The sequence below is a fragment of the Haliaeetus leucocephalus genome, unplaced genomic scaffold, assembly GCF_000737465.1.
Source record: "Haliaeetus leucocephalus isolate CR32 unplaced genomic scaffold, Haliaeetus_leucocephalus-4.0 Scaffold545, whole genome shotgun sequence".
Classification (NCBI taxonomy): Eukaryota; Metazoa; Chordata; class Aves; order Accipitriformes; family Accipitridae; genus Haliaeetus; species Haliaeetus leucocephalus.
Genome location: NW_010972981.1, coordinates 1,926,683 through 1,943,393, shown reverse-complemented (window position 1 = coordinate 1,943,393; position 16,711 = coordinate 1,926,683). Strand labels below are relative to the sequence as shown.

Below are 16,711 nucleotides of genomic sequence, written 5' to 3'. Positions count from 1 at the left end.
TGGCTGGCAGGTCTGGATTGTGGGTGACCTTGGCATTGCTGGATACATGAGGAACAGGAGAAAGGAAAAGAATCCATTTTCTTGTTTCTCATGCACTGTGAAAACATAGTATGTAGTGAAAGAGTATGCCACAAAATTCCTGTCCTGATGTTGGACCTCTTTAAGATAGATTGTGGGAAAAAAAAAAAATCTGTTTCCAAAAAGTAGTAAATGCAATGAAATAGCTATTTTGGAGTCTGTTGAAACGTTGTGTGTCTTTACCAATACGGTCAAGTGCTAGTGAATATGCTCTGCCATGTTATGATTTATTGCTTTCATTTATAGGCCTATAGCTAGCTAAAGGAGAAGTGTGTTCCTGCATTGTCTTCTGTCACTAAGTTCTGACTGTCAGGCCTTGGAGAAATTTTAATAATATATGTATACTTTGTTAAGTAAGAGTCTGATAGCACCTATGCTAAGAGGTAGTTTAAATTGAACTACTGTGTAATGTTTTTTTTTAATCTCTCCATACTACAGATGTTGGACCTTTGCTTGGAAGTAGAGTTCAAGAACAGCTGGGGAAAGAAGTACGTCCTGCACTTGATGCAGCTCTGACAATGGCAGGAGGTAAAAATGTACATATTGTTGTATTAATGTTCTGTTGTCATGGTAAGCAGACATCATCTTTCTAGTGCACAGTATGGGATGGCTTTATGCAGTACCATGATTCAACTTGCCATTTTTTTACATGCCTTGATGTTTCTTTTAAAGTGAGGATTTCAGATATTTTAAGGCTTATAAATACATTTAAAAACTAAATCAAGATTTGTGTGCTATTGTTGATACCTATTTTTAGCAGTCATCGAAGAGAGATGAAATCCAAATTCCCTGCTCCAGGTTGTTGTTCCTTTCCTTTGAATGTAAGGGAGACTAGGAAAATTCTGCTTTAAGAGCTGTGCATAGGTCTTTGCAGGTTAGTTTTTGACAGGTCCAGGAATGAACATGCAGTGGCCTCATCCTGTACACTGCCAAGCTTATTATGAGAGTGCTAACCATCATTTCTTCATTGCATCTGAGTTTAGGATTGCTCATGCTTAGTTCTGTCTCCCTTTAAAGAAAATATTCCTTTATTATTTTTTCTGTTCAAGGCTTTTTTTCAGGAATCAGGTACAGCTTATAGAGCAAAGGGGAAGGCATCTGTGAAATTCAGTTACTTTGGTTTTTTTTACCCATTAATTCTTTCTCATTCACTTGTCATCATTCTCCTTTTTTGCTTTATTTCTCTTATTTGTCTTGAAGTCAAAGTGGAAAGGGCTATCAAAGGTAAAAAACACGATAAAACCTTGTGTTGTGTGAAGTGCACTTTATTTTTGTAATTTACATATTTTTAGTTGTATCTGTGTGGTTTTTTGTCTACTAAACACCTGTTCAGTGGTTTTTTGTTTGTTTGTTTGGTGTGAGTGGGGTGAAATCTAAAGCCAGACAGTGTTGAACACTCATTAATGCTTGGCTGATGCAACAGCCCCTTCATCTTGCAGCTACTTAATTTGTGAGTTGGATTATAAACAGAATACTGAAAAATCTGTTTTGTGGATATGGGCTTTCTTTTAATTTCTCATGACCAAGTGTTAAAGTTCTTTACTGAAACCACTGAGTAAGGAGAGGTAGGGAAAGGGTAGAAAAGAGTAATCTAGGAAGTGGATAGAATCTCAATAAAAGTAGCCTGAGCACATTCATTTGTTTGTAGGAAAACATGAGTGACATATTTTTATGTGCAATAAATACATATTTTGTGCTAGAGGATTTTTCTGGGAAGGAGGCAGGGTAATTTAAATCAGTATTGTTAAGAATATCATAACATTTACGCATGTGCACTTTCTCTTCATATCTGTATCTATAGACTGGTTTCTAACTAAAGTTTTTTTTTTTAAAAAACTTCACATCCTTGCAGCCATCAGAGAAACAAAGGAAGCACTGGAAAATGTGAGTGTCTCTGTAGAGGTTTTGCAGGAGGGAACAGAGAGGCTTCATGCAAACTTGACAGATGTTAAAGTGCATCTAAGCAACACCCTCAATGATTCTGCATGCTCTGCAGCTCAGGCTGCCTCAACTTGCAATATCATCAGGAATTCATTAAATCAACTGAACATCAATGCCAATTTTAGTGGGGTAAGATATTATTTTTCAGACTTCTAAAGTGTGATTGCCTTGAATAAGCCCAGTGGTATCTCTGCAGTTAATGGCTCAGTGTGTGCTGTCACTTGTGAGATAAGTGACCTTCCCTTATTCTGTGTTTCTGGGTAATTCCAGTCACTGTTTTCCTCTTCTGTGTAGAAGAGGATAAGATATGTTTCAGGCAGCTACATTAAAGTGCTGCTCTGGGCAGTGAAATAATCTGCCCTCCCAAAAATGCTGAGGTTAAGCTTTGCTTTTGTACAGCAAAGGTTTCAGGAGTGTGCTAGAAAGATTGTACTACAAATTATCTTTCTAGTTTCTTTACCCTCTCTCCTACGTTTTGAAAAACTTAGTAAATTAGCACGACTACTACTTTGATGTGACTCAGGAATACTTTTTGCTTCCTAGTTGCCAGGAGTGAGCTCACAGCTTGCGAAGGTTAACGATGTCCTTAAAATAGACCTTTCTAGTCTGGTTCAAAAGGTATGTTTCTTGACAGGCTTGTAAACTGTTAATTAATAAACTGGGATACTTGCATATCACTTGTTTTCCCTTGGCTTTCTCAGGCAGAATACTCTTGTTCCTGCCTCATCCTGTCTCATGGTGGATATCTCTCCTTATTATTCCATTGTTTGGCCAAGACTTAATATTTGAAAGTATATTTTATATGCTTTATTATGATTTATTATGATGTATAAAGTATGCTTTATATCCCCAGGATACTACAGGTCAAAAATGTATTGCTAATTGTCTGCTTGAAAGAAGAATCCTCAAAAAACCAAAAAAGCAGAAACATGGGATCTACTAGCATGATCTATATTTTTTGGCTCAAACTAAAAAAAAAAAAAGAAAATTCATGCTTTCCTAATTAGTTGTATTGTATTCCAGCTATTTTGAAATATCTTTCAAATTCTTTATGTGCATATTTGATATTTAATCTGGTGCGATGGACCTCATGTGATTACTATTAGTATTTCTGCAAGACTATCCAAACACCACCATGATTTTCAGTGAGAAGAAAATGGCTTAGTTTGAGCAGTTTAAAAATCTAGCAATCTGAAAATGTTTGCTAGGAGTAGAAGGCCCTTTCTGAAACCAAAGGCTGTGTGTAGGAGACTTAGACCCTGCCGGCTTCTGAAGTGATCAGGCCTGCAGGAAGTAAGACCTCAGGCATTCACTGCAGTGGCTTCTCCTTCCTGTCCAGATGAGCTACTGAGCTTGGTCCCCATGGTTTAGACCCTTTCTTTCCCCTTCTCACTGAAGAAAGCATTGCAGTGTATTCAGAGGCAGTTGGATTTCATTGTTTGTAACATGCATTTCATGTTAAGAAAGCACAGACTTACAAAGAGGAGGTGTTTGACTGGTACACAGTAAATCCTTTCGCTTGGTGAGTCTTCGCATGTATGTTCTCAGTTCTATATGAGATAGATCTGACAGGCAACAGCAATATAAAGTTTGAGATGATTGTGACCAATGCATGTATATTTAAATTTGGATTTTTTTTTTTTTTTCCCCAAGGAATATCCTGGAGAGCAAACTGAACCTGTAATATACTTGAGTTCCTATTTTGCTTTGACCTTGTCTAATGTGCAGGGATAAAAATGTATTTTTCATAGTATTACCACGTACGTTTTAGCATGTGTATACTTCTACTCCTTCTATAAAAGGAAAAAAATTGCAAGTAATTTGGCGATGAGAAACTTACTATAAGTTTTCCAACTTCTGTTATTAGGGTTATGCAGCATTTAATGATACGCCAGACTTAGTGGTGAATCAAACCAGGAACATTTTATCAGGTGAGGACAAACTATCTTTTCACTTTGATTGTTTAATTTTGATGTTTTTACATCACTTACTGATGTTTTTATTTTCTTTTATTGATAATATATTTTCTGGTCTAAAGATCATTAAAAAAGGAAATGTAAAACGTAACTTTTTTTTTTAATTTGATGCCAAAAAACCCCCATAGAAAGCAACTGTTACTTAATGAGGACCCAAAATTAAATCTAAAAATAGACCATACGGTATTTTATAGAGGAATTTTATTTGTTAGGCGTTTAGCTGCTCAAGTAACGAGAAATCTTGGGATCCCAACTGCACACTGATGCTTTATTTGGTTGAAAAGCTGATTTTCCTTGACCAGTGTGTCTGACATATTTAGGAGCGTGATGTTAAAAAAAATGAACCTGCCTGCTGCTGTATTAAAATGTAGTGGATGGTGAACGGGAGGTAAACATAGCTTTAAGGATAATTTAAATGTCTGTCTTAATTGTTTTGTTACTTGGGCTTTACACTGTTACTCTTCGACAGTACCTGGACGTTTGATAAAATGTAGTATAGTGTATGTATACTAATCTGTTTTAATTTTTGTTCTTGCATTGTGGACCTGTTCTGCATATATAAACAGCTGTTCCTTGTAAGTTTGGGGGTTTTTCTTATTTTTTTTTTCTTCCCTCTCCTGGGCAAAATGAAACACAGTATGTATATAAGCATAGCATACTGTGTGAACTTGCTGAAAAAGAGCCAGTTTTCCAAAACTGATGTTATGCTTTTTATTAGGAAGTCTAGTGCAGATTTACTCATTTTCAGTATCTGCTGATATGCATAAACACAGACAGGCCATCTTAATTTATCTATTTATAAATTGTTGGGGTTTTGTTTTCATAAAAACTGAGTTTGAGTTACAAAGCAAATAAAAAAAATGGTTTACTAGAAAAATTGCATTTATTTGTAAACTTATAAAAGAAGGGTGTTTTGGTACCTGGTTGAATTTAGAAGTGTAAACATCAAAACAAACAGCCAAAAACTTGTCCAGCTGTTGTTTGAGAAAAAGGAAGGTGTTGCCTACTACCAAATAGCAACCTATAGTTATACATTCTGCTGTTTCAAGTATGTTCCAAGTTGAAAGAAGGGGAAGAGTAAACAGAAGCTGCATTTTACAAATAGGCAATGTGTATAAGTGAACTAATCATGTCTTTGTGTATTTAAATAGTGTGTATCTAAACTGTAAGTATAGTGTAGCATGTTTGTTCATAATTTGAGGAAAAAAAGGCTTAATTGATCCTTATCTCAAGAGTGTTGCTAACTAATTGGAATGAATTTATTTTAAGTAGTCTTTTTTAATAAGATCGAAAAGAACTAGTATAGATTCTCAGTATAGGCAGTCTAATTTCTTTCAAAGTGTTGTATTCCCAAGGGAAGGAGTTTAAATAGATTTTGATCTTCTTCGTAAACTTAGTGGCTAATTGTCTTGCTCAGTGGTACCATTTGCAATATTGCATGAAAAGCAAGATTTAAGCTGGCTAGATAAAAAGTGACACATTCATTATAACAAAAGGAAAGAGAGAACTCTGGCTCGACATCTACATCTTTCATCATTAAACTGAATGCTAAAAATAAAGTGAGCGTTTTAAAATGCCATTGTGTTACTTTGACACTCAATGTTTTTGTTGCCTGCTTGCCTATTCCTCACGCTTGTCTTCATGGCTTGCTTGTTACATGTGGCAAATGGCTTAATAGCATTTTATAATGCATATGTGGAATGTAAATTTCTTCTATGAATCTGTAATACTGCAATATGCTTATTCTTTTAGATATCAAAAATGTGCTGGAATCCATTGGTTCAAATATCACTACCTTCACAAAAACGCTTCCTGTTCAGAAGATTTTAGCAGATTTGACAATATATCTTACACAGAGTGAAGCGTATGTTCAAGATTATTTTCCAGTAGTGGAGCAGTACGATTTCTACAGGTATGTACAGGAAATAAGGCAGGAGTGAAGTGCTACCTGTTGTCAATATTTTGTAACATTTTAATGTTCTGTAAAGGCAATTAAACTATTAATGGTGAACACAGTGAAACAAAGATGCTATAAGGCAATTACTTGTAGAAGCCAAAACTGCAGCTAATCAACAACAGGGTGCTGTTCCACTACAGAGCAAGAGATAGTTTCTACTCTGTAGGCCCTCCGGTCTTTTTCAGGAAGGATAGACATAGGTAGATGTCAAAGATGTAATGCATAAAGGAATGGATTGTTTCACAATGCCAGGGTGATTTCTTACTTAGGTCTTCTTTTTGCTGAGTTGCAGGTGAGTTGCAAGAGCATAGAACTGGAGAGGCTTTGGAGCCAATCCCTTTTTATTGCACCCTTTGTACCACAGAGGAGGAGTAGCCAGGATTCTGTTTCACACGTTGTAAATCTCTGCGCACCCGTGCTTGTTCCTACTGGTGTAGTACTTGCCCTTGTGAATGCATGAGTTGATTGTACCTTGAGAAAAACATATTCTTCCCATTTGAGACTTGTGTGACTCCTATAATTGAGTAATAATCTCATATTTTGAGGCATAAAGCTTTTCATTTCATACCATTTAACTTTGTCCAGATTTAGTCATTTCAGTCCTCAAGCTCATCAAATTCTTCCTACATTTTGTCACTTCAGTTGATCCTATAATCAATAATTGCTTCCTTCTTTTTGTCATAATCAGTTTTACTGCTATAGAATGAGTGTGGTAATGGCTTTAATGCAATGTTAAAGTGAGCAGAAGACTGAACTTTAAGAACCGTACTTATAACCTTACCTTTAGCCCATTACTTATCTCACAGTTATTGTGGTCCGCGTTAATTTGACAAATTTATCAATATTTTCTTTGAAGCTCAGATTACATTTAACTGAACAAATATATTGCTTCGTTCTGCTACAGTATGCCTCTGTTAATCTTGTATTTAGATTCAAAAAAGTGGAGAAATACATCTCATCTACATGGCATTTAAATAGCCATTCTTGTCAAACCTGACCTAGTAGTACTTCAAGTACAGATGAAACCAACAAGCTTGTAGGTGTCCAAATTATTTTCTATCCATCCCTTTCTTAATTACAGGTGCATTATTTGTAGTCCTTAATAAGTATTCTTTTACGAATGTGCCTCTCAGCATTAATGTTTTTCTTTCTCTTTATTGGCTGTGCATATTCATTACGATATTCCTTTTTTGGATTTTTCTGGTTCCTGCTTTCTCTCTACAAAGGTACAGGGAGGAGGAAAGTTGGACTTAAGAAATATAAGCTGGGAGAAGTGATGACAAAAGGGAAGAGCAGAGGGAATTGGGAGAGGGTGAAAGGCTAGAATGAGATATATAAAATGTGTGAATAAATGGATGTGCTCCAAATAAGTGGGCAGATAGAACTGTTCTGTGATTTAATTAATAAAAATGAAAGTTCAATTCCTATCCAAGATCTTTCTCCTGACCAAGTTCCATTAACTGCTCCATACATTGAAAGCGTTCCAGCACAGACGCAAGCCTAAGTTTTAATAGCCTTAAATACAGTTATTTAGAATTACAAGCCTAACACACTGTGTGCAAAAAGTAGTAAGCCTTACAGTAAGAGCAATTATGTACTTCATGCCCAATGGCCAGTCCACATGTATAAATTTCTCCATTGCTTCTTGAATAAATTACTGTTTGAGCATCTGCCTCCCCATAGTCATTGTTTTCTCCACTTGGAGCACTTTGACACTTCCGTACAGTCCACCTGCAGTAACTGGGGTTGGGAATGCCTTGTTCCTGTGATGTTTGTTCCCCAGCCCTCCAGTAGCAGCTGTCTATAATCCAACAGTGATTATGTTCTGGCCCAAAATACATGCTAGTGTAGGAAGAGCACTTTTTAATTGCTAACACTTGTTGCTCAAACAGAACCGTGAGTGGGCCAGTTGGGAATATAGTCTTGCCTGATATATTCTGCAGGTCTCCAGTGTGTTCTTTGCATGCTAAGAACCAAGCACTTTGGCTTTTATTCCCCTTAGGTGGCTGGGTTGTCTCATTCTGTGCTGCATGGTGGTCCTGATTCTGGTCTTTTACTATCTTGGATTGCTGTGTGGCACCTGTGGTTATGATAAACATGCTTCTCCAACAACCAGAGGCTGCATCTCCAACACTGGAGGAAACTTTCTTATGGCGTAAGTTTCACTTATTGTTGAAAAATAACCTTCTACGGGTACCTTTATTTTATTTTTATTGATTTTGAAGGACATATGTATGAAAGGAATTTTTTTTGTTACCGATGTGTATGTGCTGAAAAAAATAGAACAAAAATAAATATTCATCTCACATACTTCCACTGAGGGACTTGGGGATTTGGGGTTGCTCTTTCATTGAGGATAATAGCTGAAGGATGAAACCTGTGATTCTGCTGTTTTAAAGTGCTGTAGCTAATGAATTTCTGTGTAAGCCCATTTGGAAATTGCAAAAACCAGGAACGGATAATTGAAAATTTAAAAGGAATTCATAGCTTTTTAGTACAATTAAGCATTTGCTCAAAAGAAAAAAAAAAAGCTATGCAAGGAGGCAAACACTTGAATTTCTCAGAGCACTTTAGGAGGTTTAGGGTTGCTCTTGGAAATTTCCAGTCGTGGTTTAATGTCATTTCTGTTGGGTGCAAGAGGCAACTGCATCTGAAATCTGTCTAAAACTCTTTTGAGAGCGCAAGGCTAGAGATTTGAATTTAAAGAAGAAAACTGTATGCTTTTGTGGCTCTTAAACTTAACTCTTGAAAGAGTTTGCACACCCAACTTGAGCATTTTAGATGCACTTTAGCTGAAGGCTTTACAGGGCTGAAACGTATAAAATGTTTCAGAGGGCAAGAACACATTTGGAAAACGGAAGTATTTCAACCATCTACCAGTTTTTATATTTCTTACAGCTGCTAAATGTTGGCTTCACTGTTGCCCCAAGTATATATACTTTGTTCTTAAAAAGCAAAAACTTAACTCAACTTATTTCTTTTTCAGTGGTGTTGGATTCAGTTTTCTTTTCTCCTGGGTGCTGATGATTGTAGTGGCGCTTACTTTTGTCACAGGTGGAAATGTAGAAAAACTGGTCTGTGAACCCTTTGAAGATAAAACTTTATTCAAGGTGAAGTTATTCAAGTTATTAAACAATGAATAGAATCCCCATGAGTGCCGATGGTCTTGTCAGTTATGTATGGCATATTATTTTTTATAGGACACTTCAAGTGAGTTTGGATCTGGTTTTACTTTCCCCTTACACACCAAATAGACACATTCATCCTTTCTTGATTTAATTTGCTTTACAGTATAAATACTGCATGCCTGTCTTCCTTTGGAGATAAATTTTTCTGTGAGTCAGCATTTCTTGGTGATGTGGAGCTTTAATATTCACTTTCTGCACCAGAGAGGTTGAATTTGCTGGTTTGCTTGTATTTCCATTAGTGGGTGATAAGCTGAGATGTGGGTACATGTCAAAAGATTGTGTATGAATAAATTACTGAATTGAAAGCTCGGAATTGTAGTAACATTACTGAATTTTGTCTTCTAGGTTTTGGATACTCCCTACTTACTAAATCAACACTGGAAAAACTATCTTTCTGGCATCCTGTTTAAAAATCCAAATATTAATTTGACTTTTGAAAAAGTGTACAGGTATTGAAGTTATGGTCAACGCTTAATTCAATTTATACATATTGGTTTTGTGGTATCTTCCATGCTTCATATTTTAAGCACATGCAAAAATCACATGAGTTCCAGAAGACATTCTGATTTTCTAGGGCATCACTAGCAAAAGCAATTTTCTCCTATATTTGAGTTACTAGAGGTGCTCTTGGCATAGTATCATATAACAATACGAGTTGAGCTCTTTGATAAAATATTTTGCATCTTTGAGACCAACAGAAATTGTTAATTACTCGCTTTCTTATAGACTAAGCTTCCAAAAAATATAGCCAAAACATTTTTTAAAGGTCTGATTTTCTTAGAATATGAAAATATTGTTAATCATTCTCTTAACACTTGGTCCTCAAAGTGTTTTTTTGGCTGATGTATGTATTTTTATTTTTATAGTGATTGCAAGGAAAATAAAGGAATTTATACTTCCCTTCACCTAGAACACCTGTTCAATATCAATGAATTTCTAAATATTAGTATGGTAAGTAAAGAAAGTATAGGTGAGTGCCTGATTGTTTTTGAAGGATGGAGAGGTGTTTACTCTTAAACACAGTGTAGCATGTCTGGGTTTAATGGGATTTTGATTTTTATATACAATGTGTCCTGCAAGAAGGCAAGAACTGTCCACGCTAATTTGAAGGAGAGAAATCTATTTACAAATAATATGTTCTTTACTAGTCTCAGTGGGTCATGGAAGGTTTTCTGATGTGCTTCTTTTATGGGTACTGATAATAAAGTTGTTTTTAATTTTGAAACTTGCATAGAAGGCTCAAGTCTAGCATCTTGCAAAGGCTTCTTACGGTGTTTCATGACCGTAATGCTCTTTATATAAATGCCTTTCTTTGTGTGTTCTCTTCTGATTCCAGTTAGGTTTATATTCATCCAGGATATGATATGCTGTGCTCCTAAGAATGGTTTTTATTTTGGTGGGCAGGGGTTGGGATAAAATAAAATCTTTTCAGTTAAGCTGTAATAATATATGACTGCACTGTCATTACATGACGGCGCTAATTTTGGGGTTGCCTATAATACTGATCTTCAGTACAGCAACCCCTAGGGGATCTGTGTTCCGTTCTGCCAGGCACTGTACCCACACTTAAGAGATACAGTCCCAGCCCCAAATAATATACAATTGAAATAAACAGGGAAGATTCACTAAGAGGGAAAATTATTTTGAGTTTCCACAACAGACTAATGGTAGAGGCTTGGAAGGAAGTCAGGTTTCCAGATTCCTTATCTCTTGCTCTGCAGCCTGTGCAAGACAGGTAACATTTTAGATTTGGGTGCAGTGCAGGAGGACTTTAGGTAACAATAAGCAAATCATGTTTAAGCACCACTAAACATATTTAGAGGAGTCTCGTCCAGTCCTGTAGCCAATACAGCAGACAGTGTCTGTCCTGCCGCAGCTGAGATAATGAATTCTCTAGGTTTCCTTGATTAGGGCCAGGGGTAGAACTTAAAATTTTTAAGGATAACATTTCTGGAGGGGGAAGAGAATTCTGTTTTATCTCAGTCTCCTCTTAGGAGGAACTAATATCTATTTGGAGAAGCCTGCTTAAAACGTAATGGAAGGCAAGTAATTCATTGGTATGAAAGATGCATAGGTAGGTTAGAACATGGCATGGCTAGACTGTGTGGATGCTGCAAGGAAGGGAAGAACATTACCTGGTGGATTCTGCCAAAGTTAATCGAATTAAAGTGATGTAAGCAAAAATCAGTGTATGCTTCTTCATGGAAGTGATGAGTCAGCAAAAGCAAGATGCTTTGGGCAGCGGGGCTGGGCAATAGAGGAATATGAACTGGGTGCAAACTATTTTTGTGCTTTATTTTGTTTCCCTCTCAGTACACAGAAGATGTAGCACTTAAAATTGAACATATTCAGATAAACCTCAGCAAAATCATTCTGCTGGATGAAATTGGGAAGGAGAATCTTCTGAATTTCAGCTCTTCAGGAATAGAAGGGATAAACTTTGCAGCATATTTGACAGAGGTGAGAGTGTAGTGAACTAGAGACAAGACTGGGACAAAGTGTAAAATGAAATGTTTCTTTAACAATGGGCAAAATGGAGAAAAATCTGCTTTTATATGAAAGGGTGTGTTTTGAAGAATCACAAAACTTGGAGCAAAAGCACTTCGGAAGTTAAGGTCAATAAACATTTAAAGAAATAAAGGGTACACAAAGTAGGTGGGGTGGTAAGTGCAAACACTCTGTATATGCACTAACAACATACTCTTTTTCTTTCCCTACTGTCCACATCTTGTTTCAGATCAATAAAAGTGTTACCAAGGTTGATCTTCTGTCATTTGCCAATGACTTAGAAGCAAGAGCAGACCAGCTGGTAAGTTTAATTCACTAATACAGTAATACATAAAATGTATCGTTTATATAAGTACAAATACATAGCCAAGTATTTAGACTTCCTATGGGGGAATTCTTGTACTTCAGACACTTACATACATGTTACATTGTCATGTATGGAAAAAATTTCAAGAACAATGTTGCATATGAGCTGTATTTTAAATTGCTAACTATTGATTTTTGTATGCTGTTGTACAGTTTCTGCTTTGGAAGTGTAATTTCTTAAATTCCACTGTTTGCTTAAGAATTGAGGGGAATACTCCGAGTATTTCCTGTTATGCTGTCTACATATCAGGGTCCCAGTAGGAAGAAAAATTGGTTAGATCATGATGGAAAAAATGATTTGAATTAATTTTCTTTCAGTTGGTGAGCAGAAAACTTTGCAATTAGCAATAAAATTAATACTGGGGCAACTCATAAGGGCTCTAATAAGAACTAGGGCTCCACCGTGGAAGGAGAATGCACAAAAGAGATCCTGTCTGCTCTGAAGGGCTTTTTGAATGCAGACACATGGACAATGATCAGAGGGTATAGCTACAACATTGCCCACAAATGAATCTGCAGAATGACACAGCTGTGTTAACAGATAGTGAAGATCCAGTTGACATGTTTGTATGCATGTCAAGGTCATTTTATATTTATTTTTCAAAATGAGAGTCATAGTTTGGACACTAGATTGGACACTGGCCCAAGACAGATTCCTGCATTGCGATTTAGGAGAAGGAGTTATTCTGCACACATACTGCAATCGCTTGGATCACTAAGGGACACAGACAGCTGAGTGAGACCATGCTGTTTGGAATTTATTGGATATCCATCCCTCCAGGGAGAGGAGGGCACCGGTAGGGGCTCCTGGTGTGTTTGCTCCAGCTTTTTGCATCATTTAATCACACCTGTTGTGCTTGCATTCCTGTCAGGGTTAGGCTGCTCATGGGGGTTTTTTGTATTGTAGTTAGTGTCCTCTCCAAGCACTGAGTGAGCTGCACATTGCCCGTTTCCTCATGTAGGTTGTCTGCTAACGCGGACAGATACCAGTAGCTTTCACCACACTTCCATTTTCAATTTTTACTCTGCCATTTTGAAGGTTATACAGGTGGGGAGTTGCTGCTGGTTTGGGGCTATTTTCTAAGTGCAAGCTGAGGTTCTTCAAACATGTTATATCTTACATAGAATTGCCTCTGAGATGTCTCTTCAAAGGTGTATTCTACATAGCTCCATAAAGGAAAATAAATTGTGCTGGTGGATTGGTTTTTCATTATTTTTTGTAATAGAATCTAAAGGAAGCATTAGAATTGAGAATAGATCAGGCAGAGTAATTTCTTCATATAAAAGACAAAAATATAATATTAAATGTACTCACTGTCACAGTGTATGTTTTTATTTCTTTCTTGCAATGCTATTTAGTGTAATCTATGGAAATGTAAACAAACAAACAAACCAAACGAAATCAAACCAAAAAACCCACAACAATATGACATATTACAAAAGTTGGATTGTTTTCAAATTGATACTGCTTTCCAAGGATATTTTATAATCCCACTTTGTTATTAGTGATAGCTCTTAAAGTTTACAAGAACAATCAATTTAAAAAATAAACTAAAAACTTTTGGAATTAATTAATGTTGGGTGTATAGTTTGCATTTTCTGGCACCATGCACAGAATTGAATGTATGTTTTTTACGCTGGAAGGAGCAAACGGAATAAAACTTGCATCAAACCAAGGGGTCAGGATATGGAGGATGGAGCAAACCCACAGGTGTTATTCAGTAAGTCAGTTCAGCAGTACAGGAGACAAAGCATCCTGAAGCTGTTCAGTGGCTGCAGCTGGCTACTTACATGAACACTTCACAGGAAGCAAAGACATCTCTGAGCATCGAGGTCTGCTGTTATTACACTACCAAAACGGATTTAGCAGTGTGTATGCAGGGAGCCAAGTGATTTTGCCACTGAAAGGAAGTGGAAAAGAAATTTATTTCTGAGAGCAAAATCAAATTGTACAGTATTTTGCAACAAGTGTGAGCTCCAGACAGGCATTTAGACTTGAAAATCAGGGCACAAACTTGTATCTTCTGACTGAAAGGCAGGAGCTGCAAAAATGAAGAATACCCTTCACAGACGCATTTCCAAGTTACTGGCTGAAAATATGTAAATTTCTGTGCCCCTCAGAAAGCAGAGAGTGCCTCAGGGTGATGTCCACAGTGCCGAAAACAAAAGCAAGTACCCATGACTGGGAAATGCTCGTCCCAGCCGAGGCTTCAAGCTCCAGGCTTCTTGCAAAGAAGTCTGGCTTGTGGCGAGTGAGGGGAGATGTGCTCACTCTTCTGTATTTAAAATGACTTAGTGCACCATGTGAAAATTCTTTTCAGTTAAATTTGTGCTGATAACGTTACAGCCAGAAAAGCAGTATAATATATCTGTTTTGGTTGGTGAGGTTTGAATTATTAATATGGTGATTTTTCCCCTTCTTGTGTTGAGGAATTCAGTTTGCCATATCCCATTGTTAGCATCAGCTCTTCTGCAGTGGATGAGTATAATGTGCAACTTTCATTGTTTTTTGCTGTGTTGGAAAGCTTTGAGACTACTGAACAATACTGCATAATTGCATTTTTTGCAGCCAAAAGGAGCGCTGGAAAATGCCTTAAAAGGACACGCAAACAACATTCGAATGATTCATAACCAGCAAGTCGTTCCGCTAGAGCAAGCTATGGTAAAATATTAAAGGAATATTAAAACATATTTGTAGAAAATACGAATCTCTAAATCTCTTAAATACAGTTTAGAAAGCTGGATTTTTGCTATTATATAAGCACAGATCGCACTTGCATTGTGTCAGTGAAGAGTAACCTGGTTAGAGTATGTGTTTAGTAAATAGTTTTCCTAGTTAAAATACTACTACTTTATAATGTTGTCTAAAATCATGACCTTTTTCTTCCCCATTGTTTTTTCTGTGTCTATTTGTGATCATATATGAATAAAAGGAGAAGCAAGGGAGAACTTTACAAAATTCTAATCCTAAATCACTGATTTTCTTTTTTGCTTACCATTTGTCTTCAGTAATAAAAGCAGTTACCACTTTCACATTTTATTTTGTGGAGTTAGCAATCACCTAACAGTATTAGAATTGGAAACTTCTGACAATAGTATTTAGAGCCAAAGAAAAACCTTTTCTATTGGTGCTATAAAAGATGAGAAAGGGCTTCTTCTGCCTGATTTTGCCAGGCAGTGATTTGTATAGTGTTAAGCTGTGAATCTCATACATGCTAGTTGTTGATTTTTCCTCTATGTAACATGAAGACTTTCAGTTTGTCCTAGCATCTGATATGGTATTTCTACCCCTATCAAAGCCCTCTTGCAGAAAAGCATTGGATCTTCTGTTCCACTCTGATTCTATGCTCTTCTTTCCTAATTAACTCCTAATTATTCTCATCTCTTTTTCCTTTTACAAAACTGACTGTCAAGAAATACGTTAAAGCTAGGGTAAGTGCTTTTTTCCTTCTGAAATTGCACAATACAGAATTCTCTGAACACTTGTTCTGATTTTAACTGTTCTCTCTTCCCTCCAGATAAATCTTACTCAGTTTATTGCTACTAACTTTAGTTAAATCTGAAGTCTTCCAGTACACAATTCATAACTACTTAGTGCTGTCCGTGAAGTACTGATTCAACGATTAAAACTACAATATATTAGTTTTAATACAACTGTTGTTACTATATATAATGTGATATGTTGTATTAGAAACAAAATAATCTATAGAAGATCAAAGCATGCATATATAATGTTAAAACAGGTGGTCTGTTACTTGTAGTAATGGCTTGAATTTCCCCCCCACTTCCTTTCTAATAGAGCACTTTAAATCAGAGTATTAGGTTACTGAAGAGGACATCGTCTGAACTTATGGTAAGCTTTTCTTTCTGGCAACAGGAACATTTTTATTTGTTTTAAATCCATCCGCCACATATGCAAGGCATATATTTTGAGTACAGCTTTTTCTATTTCTAGCTGTTCTGTTATTGGAAGAGATTGTAATTCATTGAGGTAGTAACAGGGATTTAGATATCTTTTCTGCACAGCATTTTCTACCCTGGCTTTCCTTTCCTTATAGAGGAGAGAAGGGAAAAAAAAAAACAAACCAACAAAAAAACCCCAAAAATGTTTGGGATATTTTTTGAAGTATGAATTGTAAACTTAATTGTCATGTGATAAAATAGACTTCAGTGTAGTTCCATATATTGTGTTATTCATGTTCCTAAAAATGTAGTTGTTTTTTATAGAATCCTTAAATACAAAACTTAGGGGGAACAACTGAGAAACAAATACAAAAATACAACTGAGAAAAGAGATCTTTGTGATTCGCATCCTTCACGACCTCTTGTCTAATGTCCCGCTCCCACTGGGGCCTGTTTTGTTAGCATTGTACTCGTTGCCTTCCTGCTTCTGCAGCATCAGCCTTGCTGTGGGAACCTGGATCTGTATAGAGGCTTCCCCAGAGCTGCCCATGTTTCCCTTCTAAGTAGCAGCTAGTGCCTGCACCACAGTGAGACCAGCTGCCTTCATGCTCTGCCAGACTCAGGAGAATAAGCAACTGGATGGTTACTTTTCTGGCAGCAGAGCTTTCTGTTGCCACTAGCCTGCCTTGGCTCTGGTAGCAAGAATCCAGCCACACTAGCTAGCACCGAAGAGTCATAGTCACAACAGCTTGATGGGCCATACCTACTTCATTTCTTCCCATTAAGGTTTTCAC

General features: G+C 36.7%; 1 protein-coding gene across 3 annotated transcripts in view; it reads left to right on the top strand.

Moving 5' to 3' along the window:
* The window catches only part of PROM1 (prominin 1), a 57,267-nt gene that overhangs the window by 34,036 nt on the left and 6,520 nt on the right, over positions 1 to 16,711 (top strand). For 2 of the 3 annotated variants that reach the window (XM_010576817.1, XM_010576819.1), the window contains 13 exons: positions 517 to 606; positions 1,931 to 2,148; positions 2,563 to 2,637; positions 3,887 to 3,950; positions 5,748 to 5,907; positions 7,955 to 8,107; positions 8,939 to 9,062; positions 9,486 to 9,589; positions 10,007 to 10,091; positions 11,454 to 11,600; positions 11,878 to 11,949; positions 14,584 to 14,676; positions 15,814 to 15,867. In XM_010576817.1, coding sequence (XP_010575119.1) covers positions 517 to 606; positions 1,931 to 2,148; positions 2,563 to 2,637; positions 3,887 to 3,950; positions 5,748 to 5,907; positions 7,955 to 8,107; positions 8,939 to 9,062; positions 9,486 to 9,589; positions 10,007 to 10,091; positions 11,454 to 11,600; positions 11,878 to 11,949; positions 14,584 to 14,676; positions 15,814 to 15,867 — 1,439 coding nt within the window. Of the gene's footprint in view, positions 1 to 516; positions 607 to 1,930; positions 2,149 to 2,562; positions 2,638 to 3,886; positions 3,951 to 4,561; positions 4,571 to 5,747; positions 5,908 to 7,954; positions 8,108 to 8,938; positions 9,063 to 9,485; positions 9,590 to 10,006; positions 10,092 to 11,453; positions 11,601 to 11,877; positions 11,950 to 14,583; positions 14,677 to 15,813; positions 15,868 to 16,711 lie in introns of all 3 variants that reach the window. The other variant, XM_010576818.1, reaches the window with a different exon arrangement.